The sequence below is a fragment of the Scophthalmus maximus genome, chromosome 20 (assembly GCF_022379125.1).
Source record: "Scophthalmus maximus strain ysfricsl-2021 chromosome 20, ASM2237912v1, whole genome shotgun sequence".
In the NCBI taxonomy this organism is placed as follows: domain Eukaryota; kingdom Metazoa; phylum Chordata; class Actinopteri; order Pleuronectiformes; family Scophthalmidae; genus Scophthalmus; species Scophthalmus maximus.
Window position 1 is genome coordinate 11,395,001 of NC_061534.1, and position 7,500 is coordinate 11,402,500.

At 41.7% G+C, this 7,500-nt stretch overlaps 2 protein-coding genes and 1 long non-coding RNA gene across 7 annotated transcripts in view; 2 read left to right on the forward strand and 1 right to left on the reverse strand.

Annotated features, from left to right (window-relative positions):
* The window catches only part of LOC118284514, a 6,971-nt gene extending 2,395 nt beyond the window's left edge, over positions 1-4,576 (forward strand). For all 4 annotated transcript variants that reach the window (XR_007030200.1, XR_007030199.1, XR_007030201.1 and 1 more), the window contains exon 2: positions 4,226-4,576. This is a non-coding gene — a long non-coding RNA (uncharacterized LOC118284514). The remainder of the gene's footprint in view (positions 1-4,225) is intronic.
* The window catches only part of LOC118284513 (alpha-synuclein), an 11,242-nt gene that overhangs the window by 2,559 nt on the left and 1,183 nt on the right, over positions 1-7,500 (forward strand). Inside the window, exons 4-6 of one of the 2 annotated variants that reach the window (XR_007030198.1) lie at positions 1-104; positions 3,640-3,711; positions 3,879-4,246. The exon at positions 1-104 is cut by the window's left edge and continues 39 nt beyond it. Coding sequence is in view for 1 of the 2 variants with exons in the window: in XM_035607275.2 (XP_035463168.1) it covers positions 1-104; positions 3,640-3,711; positions 3,879-3,896 (194 nt within the window). In the remaining variant the exon portion in view is untranslated. Of the gene's footprint in view, positions 105-3,639; positions 3,712-3,878; positions 4,577-7,500 lie in introns of those variants that run through there. The other variant, XM_035607275.2, reaches the window with a different exon arrangement.
* Positions 6,447-7,500, reverse strand: part of nop14 (NOP14 nucleolar protein homolog (yeast)) — a 10,116-nt gene continuing 9,062 nt past the window's right edge. The window contains exons 16-19 of the mRNA XM_035607261.2: positions 7,435-7,500; positions 7,192-7,310; positions 6,922-7,077; positions 6,447-6,837 (exon numbers count right to left, since the gene is read on the reverse strand). The exon at positions 7,435-7,500 is cut by the window's right edge and continues 82 nt beyond it. Of these exons, the coding sequence (XP_035463154.2) occupies positions 6,738-6,837; positions 6,922-7,077; positions 7,192-7,310; positions 7,435-7,500 (441 nt within the window). The 3' untranslated portion in view covers positions 6,447-6,737. The remainder of the gene's footprint in view (positions 6,838-6,921; positions 7,078-7,191; positions 7,311-7,434) is intronic.

Genomic DNA, 7,500 nt, shown 5'->3' on the forward strand with positions numbered 1-7,500 from the left:
GAGCGATGGTTACCGGGGTTACGGCTGTGGCCCAGAAAACTGTGGAGGGAGCAGGCAACATTGTCGCTGCCACAGGATTGGTCAAGAAGGATCCAGCCAAACAAGTAAGAAACATACGCTTGATTTTAAGTCGAGTTGAAAATGTTTCAAATGTATCTTTGATGTGTGTTTTGACTTGACTTACATTTTTGGTTTTAATTAGGGAATTAAAGAGGCAATTTTCCTGCTGTGATAGCACCCCCTAGTGTTCGCCAGTGGGTTAGGGGGACAACGTGTACTGATATTTTGATTGGTGCGATATCTTTGTCAGCAGGCACTAAAAATAGCTCAGAATCAAGTGGCAACCATCCAATTGGTTTGTAAAATGTAATTTTGAAAGAATTGGGTCTTCTCAAATCTTGAGCACTGTGAGGGGGCAGATGTCTTGAGGTTACCCACATTATATCGTATCGACATTCGTAAGCTGTACAGGACAATGGTGGCGTGTGGCGTGTCATTAAACCGGCCTTGTCGATAATTACGTCTTGGTTTTTCCGACTTACGATCTAAATGCGTTCCAGTTGAACTGCTCGGGAAAACATGGATGTCCGCAGGAAACTCATGTTTGTTTGGCGAGCGGCAAGCCTCTGAACATCAGAAGCATACGTACTGATGACCTCCATGAGCTACCACAGCACCATCAGTGACACGGCAAAAAAAATCTATGCCTTGCTCATTCCAATAATATACCACAGAGCTCAAAATTGTGTATGATAAGCAGGTCGTTAGTTACAATATAATGTAGGACCACACTTTACGCCGCCATATTGCTGTGACGTCAATTCTACCGACTCGGTCTACTCTACATGGATCTTGCCTCTTGAGTTTCCGAAATGGAATCCCGACTTGAATGGCCGTTCCATTGCACTTTTTTCCCCAGAGTTCCAGGTACAATGGAACGCAGCATAACGCCGACCCCTCAGATATCAACTGTTGCCATGGGAACACCCACCCAGAGGTTCGATTGAAAAGACAATTTCCCCACAAATACCGTGTCCATAAAACAGTTCCCTCCGTGCTTGAAAAATGGGGAAGAAATGATCCACTAACACTGCTGTATCATTATATTTCCCCATTTCATTTCCCTAAAGTGTCAAGAATTCTAATTTCAGTTTGACTTTCATGTTATATGACTAAAACACGAGCGACGCAAAAACTTCTTCACCGGCAAACGATACCCACACATAAATGCACTGTTAGAGATGGTTGTTTACTGCACAGCACATCAATCCATTTCATGCCATCCGGCTGCAGGCTCTAAGTCTTCACCGTGTCAAAATGGCCTCCTGACCTTGAGTCCTTTGTCATCACTTCTCATTTCTGCTGGGTGTCTCTCTTCTCTGGAAGACATTATAGATTGTTAGCTTTTCACTGCATTGTTCATCTGTCAGTCTGGCCTTCGAGGAGGAGCAACGCTTCTTACAGTAGCAAACAAATTACCAATGCAGCACATACACACAAATATGAAAATATATCGTTTTTGTATTTTACATTTAGCATGACAGTAAAATAATTGCTATCAATCAAAGAATTTCACATGTTAATCACACATGAAGTGTGTATCCACATGTCAAATAATTGGAACATGTGGTTTTTAGATATTTTCACATGTGGGTTCTGAGACATTCTGAGCATTTTTTTTTAAAGACAATGTGTCCTGGTGTGCATGCAAGCACAATTCTTTCTTTGTTTACAAGAAAACCTTTTAGGGCGCCTTCAATAACAACTTGCAACATGTACATTACAAGATCCTCTCTTGAAATCGCCTGCATTTCCCCTTTAATTTACACCAGCGTCTTTGACGTTCAGAAACTCTTCAGCTTTCGAATGAGAACAAAATTCAGAATAGGAACAGATGGATCTTGCTTGTTCGTATTTAAACCGTAGCAGTTACACCTATGCAGACTTGCACTGCTTTATATGCGGATGAATAGAATTGAAAACGTAATTTGATTTCCTGTTATCACCCTCTGCTCTCATAACATGGCTGCGAGTAGCAGGAAATAAGTTAATCAAAGATTTCCTTTGGCGATGCAAACGCTTTGTCGACGGTTTTGTTGTGATGCTCAGTCTCCCGTCCCTTAATTAGCAGTGAAGCACAGGGGAATCCAAAACAACAATTTAGACATCAACCTGCAGCGCACACACAAGCACACGCACACACACGTCTTCAGCTCAGTTTTAATTGGCTGTGATGAGTGAAAAATACCCCATGAAGAGACAAGGCACCAAAGAAGTGATATTTCCCACAAACAACCAGGCATACCCTTTCGCAGTAGTTGTGTTGTTCTCGGTGAGAATCCCTGACAAGCCAAACTGGCAGGCAGAGCAGGCAGACAGATGGACAAACAGACAGAGTTCACTGACCGATGGGAAGATGATGGAATGACTGATAGAAATATAAACACAGAGATTTAAAAAAAAATGAAGAAGAAAATCCTGGTGCTCCCAGCGCGAGATTGACACGCAGACAGCAGCAGATTGACCTCATTTAACCATCGTTTCCAGGCGGCACAGTCATTAAACATCATCAATATTGATTTCATTTAAAAATTGATGGCAGGTTGAGAGAGCCAATCAAAGATTGTCTCCAGAGTCTGACACACACACACAAACGGTAGGATGGCGAGTCTCGATTAATCTCCTCATCTGGTTGTTTCACTTATTCATCAGCTGCTGGTGACTCGCACCCAGAGACACAGAAGACAGAAAAGGTAGAGGGAGGGGGAAACGAAAAGAGGAAAGTGGTCTCATCAAACACGTCTTATTAATAAGCTCTTTTCAGCAACATGCAATAAAAGAGGCTGCTGCATTTCACGTCCCCAGGATGTGATTTCAGCTTGAAAATTGCTCCGTAACAACACAGGCGTTGTTGGTGAGGTATTACTTCGATTTTTTTTTAATTTTTTTTTTTGCTTTGAAAGATTGTGGTTTACACAGACATCTCAGGTTGGATTTGAAAAATGATAGAACAAATCTTAAGATTTGGCCAAAGTTTAATCTGACCACAGTAAAAAAAATTGTGGCATTTACTGGCATCTGAGTGTGTGTGTGTGTGTGTGTGTTGGCGTGTGTCTTTACATGAGCACACGTCTGGAACAGAGGCCTGACGGGAGGCGTCAGGTGCGCAAGACACAACAACTGGTTTAAGGTTATGTCAGCCACACACACACATCAGCGCACTGTCACCGCCCGCCATTAAGGAAGGTCAGTTCCTCTTTTGTACAAGACAGGAGAGACGTCATCGCAGCGCACCACCCCAACCCCCCCCCCCCCCCCCCTCCTTCATTAGCGCCTATGCCTCATTCTCAGCAGCCCACTCACTAGAAAATGAACAACAATCATAATAATTGTTCTGAAATGAAGTGCGAGCGCCTTTTAATGTATCGGGGGACGAAGCATTACGTCTCCTCCTGTGGATTCATCACAAGTTGTTCCTCCGCACACTTTCCTATAAGCCCCGACAAATGGCTGTGCCGGAACCAGCAAATCCAGGAACTACTAAATATTATGTTTACGATCATGTATGACAAGGAAACCACTTAAAACCAATTCTGCATTACAGATACTGTACATTCTTTCCCCCCCCCCTTTTACCAGAGTGATGAAGCCTTGGCAGAGCAGAATATGGCAGAGTCACCAGTTGATACCGACCCCGCTGATGCTACAGAGGTAAGACAACGGGCTGACAGTAAGATGAAGGCTGCAGGAACAGTTGATAGAAAGACATGCTGAGTGTGACGTGTGTGATGATGTGAAATATATTTCGCGTTGTGTTTACCGGAGAACGTTAAGGATGGTGAGTGAACAGCCCACCTCTTGTCCCTCTTCTCTCTCAGGAGGACAGCGATGACTAAACTGACCGAGAGCCTCGCAAAACAAAGATCAACGACCGAAAACATTCCATGTCGCTCTGCCAAGTCCCGTCGTGCCTCGTTTTGGTCCTTTATGGAGTCTGTGCCCAACGTCTGTGTGTGTGTGTGTGTTGTTATGTACTGTATGTCTGTACAGTAGTATATGTGTAAAGAGAGTGTGTATGTGTGAATGTGAGTGTGTGTGTGTGTATGTGTGTGTGTGTGTGCGCGCCTTTTGCACATCAGTCCTGAAAGGGACCTCAGGTGTGTGTCGTCTGTGACCAGCTGTCTTTTACAGTGAATCCCTCCCACTGTGAAGGCCACCTGGTCAGTGTGTGTGTGTGTGTGTGTGTGTATCTCGTCAATAACTCAAACATGGAAATATACCACAAAGTACCACTTCAAGCACCTAAGTGTCTCTATATGAATCTACAATTTACAGTGATCTGGTTGAAACGAAAGCATAACGATATTCTCTATTTTTGTCTGTATCCCGTCTCGATAAAGTGCTGAGCTATTTGTGCATTCATACTTTTTAAGTTATTGCTGCTATGACAGATATATATATGTCATACTGAATGGACTTTTGAAAACCAAGAGCATGTGAACTACTGTTCTGATGGATCGCTGTGATATGAATTTATTTGGATTTAAATGTTGAATAAAATGTGTGACACGTGGAAGGTTTTTGCTCATTTATCTGTATGTTAACATGTGGGTCAGTAATTATTTTCATCCATATCGAAAGGGGTCACTGTGAGGGACTATACAAACACAATGGTACGATATAAATATGTAATCATTTGTTTAGGATGTCAATGCATTGCAGAGGTCAAATAAAGTATCATAAACTAAGTGTCACAAACATACTCTGCTCTGTAACTGGGGCGTAACTGCTGCTACGTGGTAACGGAGACTTGCAATTCATTCATTTTTAAGGTTCACACAGGGCAGATCACCAGTGCATTATGAAATATCTGCTTCAACAGACACAGCCATTAATATTAGTGTAAAATATAAATTCATGAATCACTGTCACTATGCATGTTCTCTGAACATGGGGGGATAGAGGAATAATGTGCCAATCATCAATACCTGTGTGTAGTGATGTTGTCCAATAGCAAGCAAAGGTATCGGGATGATTTAGAAATAAATTCTAATTTATTTCGAAATATTATTTGTGTGTGTGTGGTTTTTTTCTTACACTGTCAAACATTTCGAGCAATTCCCCCTGTTAAAGTCACCTAACCGTCCCATTATTATCTCATGAGACAGTAGAACAAAAATACTGTTAGTCAATACCCTGACAACAGCACCAATAACGTATATGTAAGAGAGAGAGTGTGTGTGTGTGTGTAAGCATGCATAAGTGTCATCCTGTTTTGAAACAGTCATCTGGGAAACAACAGGGAACATGAGCTCATGAACCAACAGCAAGTTGCTGTTTTGAGGATTTCATTATCTTCCAATGACTTTTTCTTTTATCAATACAAGTATTAATAGTTAAATTGTAGTGCTGTTTTTGGTACATTTTCATCTTAAGAAGAAAAAGCATCTGCTTTAAAGGGAGTAATAATTGTGCCTGTAGCTGCTGAACCAACCAGTGTATTATTATTATTATTATTATAATAAAGCAAGTTGGCCTTGACTATGTGCTGCACCCAGCGACAGGCTCTCCAGTGTGATAAGAGGAGGAGGAGGAGACAGTCTGACAGACACGCAGTTGGTCCTTGAAACAAATTATTTTCCGCTGAGAGACTCAGAGACCTTCTCCATTAACACCACAACCACCACATCTTCCTGAGACATTTAATAATAATCATAATATAAAAATAATAATCATATTTTTCAACTACTGTGTGTGAAGCATCCTGGTGTAATTTTAGCATCGGTCCTCCGCTCTACTGGAGCTTTCCTGTCACGACACGGTCCAATAACATGTACAGCACTTCACCTCTGATCATCTGCCATGATCTTATACATAATATTAGAAACTAATTGCACACTTGCACTAATATTATGTACATTCTTTATATTAACATTCCTGATATTTGTATAGTTATAGTCCCCTAGTTTGAATTTCTTATATTTTTCATATTTGTATAGTGTGGGTGAGGTGTGGCTGATATTTTCCCAGTTTGGGGTCAATAAAGTCCACCCATCCATCATCCATCTATATGGATCTGGTATCACTGTTGACATGTTTTCCAAAATGACACATGACCATAACCAGCTCTGAGAGCTCAACGATCATTTTACAATAATAAAGTGGACCTGTGCATGTGGAGTAGATCTGCAGAGACACACTGGTATATATGTCAACAAGAAATAATGCAGGAGTTGAATATAAGCTTTGCAGGATGCACAAAGCAAATATATTAGATATATTTAATATCTGATAATATTTAAAGTTTTGTGCATGTGAAGTCCTAATGTCTTCCTTGCTATATCAATTCAACATTGAACAGTTCACACACACGAGAGTAACCCAGACCTTCCTTTACTCAGCTTGACGGAAAAAAAAGATGCACCATTACCAAACAGAAGGCACCATTAAAAGATAAAGATATTTATTTTTCCTGTGCAGCACATTGTTGTGATGGATTATGGTGGGAAAAAAAGGGCGAATGGACCAAATATTCACTGTTTTGTTGATTGATACTGACAACTGTATTCACAATCACATCAAATGCCTTCTACAGAATATTGTAGTCACAAGAAGTGGAATTTTTCCCCATGATAAAAAAAAAATAAAAGGATGTATACAGTTCCAAGTTTAGGTTGTAATGGACAGGGGAAGTCCACACAAACCGGAAGAGACGGTGGAGACTGAAATTCTACACTTCACCTCCTGTTCTTCCTCCTTTTCAGGGCCTTCCACTCTCCCTCCTGAGTGGCCAAGCTGCCAAACAGCTCCTTCACCTTCCTCTTTCTCTCCGAGTCTCTGGAAAACACAATGTAGAAAAAGGTTAGAGGCTTTGACCAGAAACCGTTAGCTTACGACTAGACGTTTCTCCTTTATCCGCACCTGTTCATGACTTCATTCAGCTTCTCTCTGGCCAGGAAGCGCGAGTCCTTCCTGATCTCTCTCAAAGCGCCTTTGAACTCCTTCTTGTATTTGTGATTCAATCGCTCCTTCTCTCGCTCGTCTTTGGTGCTGCCTCGCTTCTTTCCATAGTCCAACCTGACAAAAAAACAAAATTCCTAGTGAGATATTTAAAAACAGATGCACCACAATGCGTGTGTTAAATCCATTGCGTCTGGATGGGGACTTAGCTAAAAACATATGACTGCTTACACTTCAACAATCTTGGGTGTGAGCAGCTTCAGGGGAATAGGTTTCTTCTTCTCAAACACCAGTGGAGTGTTGGTCACAGGGGCAGCGCTGATGACCTCCAGGATCGTACTGTGGAGCTCCTGCAACGACAACAGCAAACATTTGTAGAAACCTAAAATAGGACACCACTTACAACGAGAGAGAACGTTATGAACTGTTAAGGACAGAGAGGGCAAGACGGACTTCGCCATCTACGGCACCAACCTGTAAAGGCTCTGGTAACGTTTGGACTTGAAGATATTTGGAAAGCAGCGTTCTGATTGGCTGGAA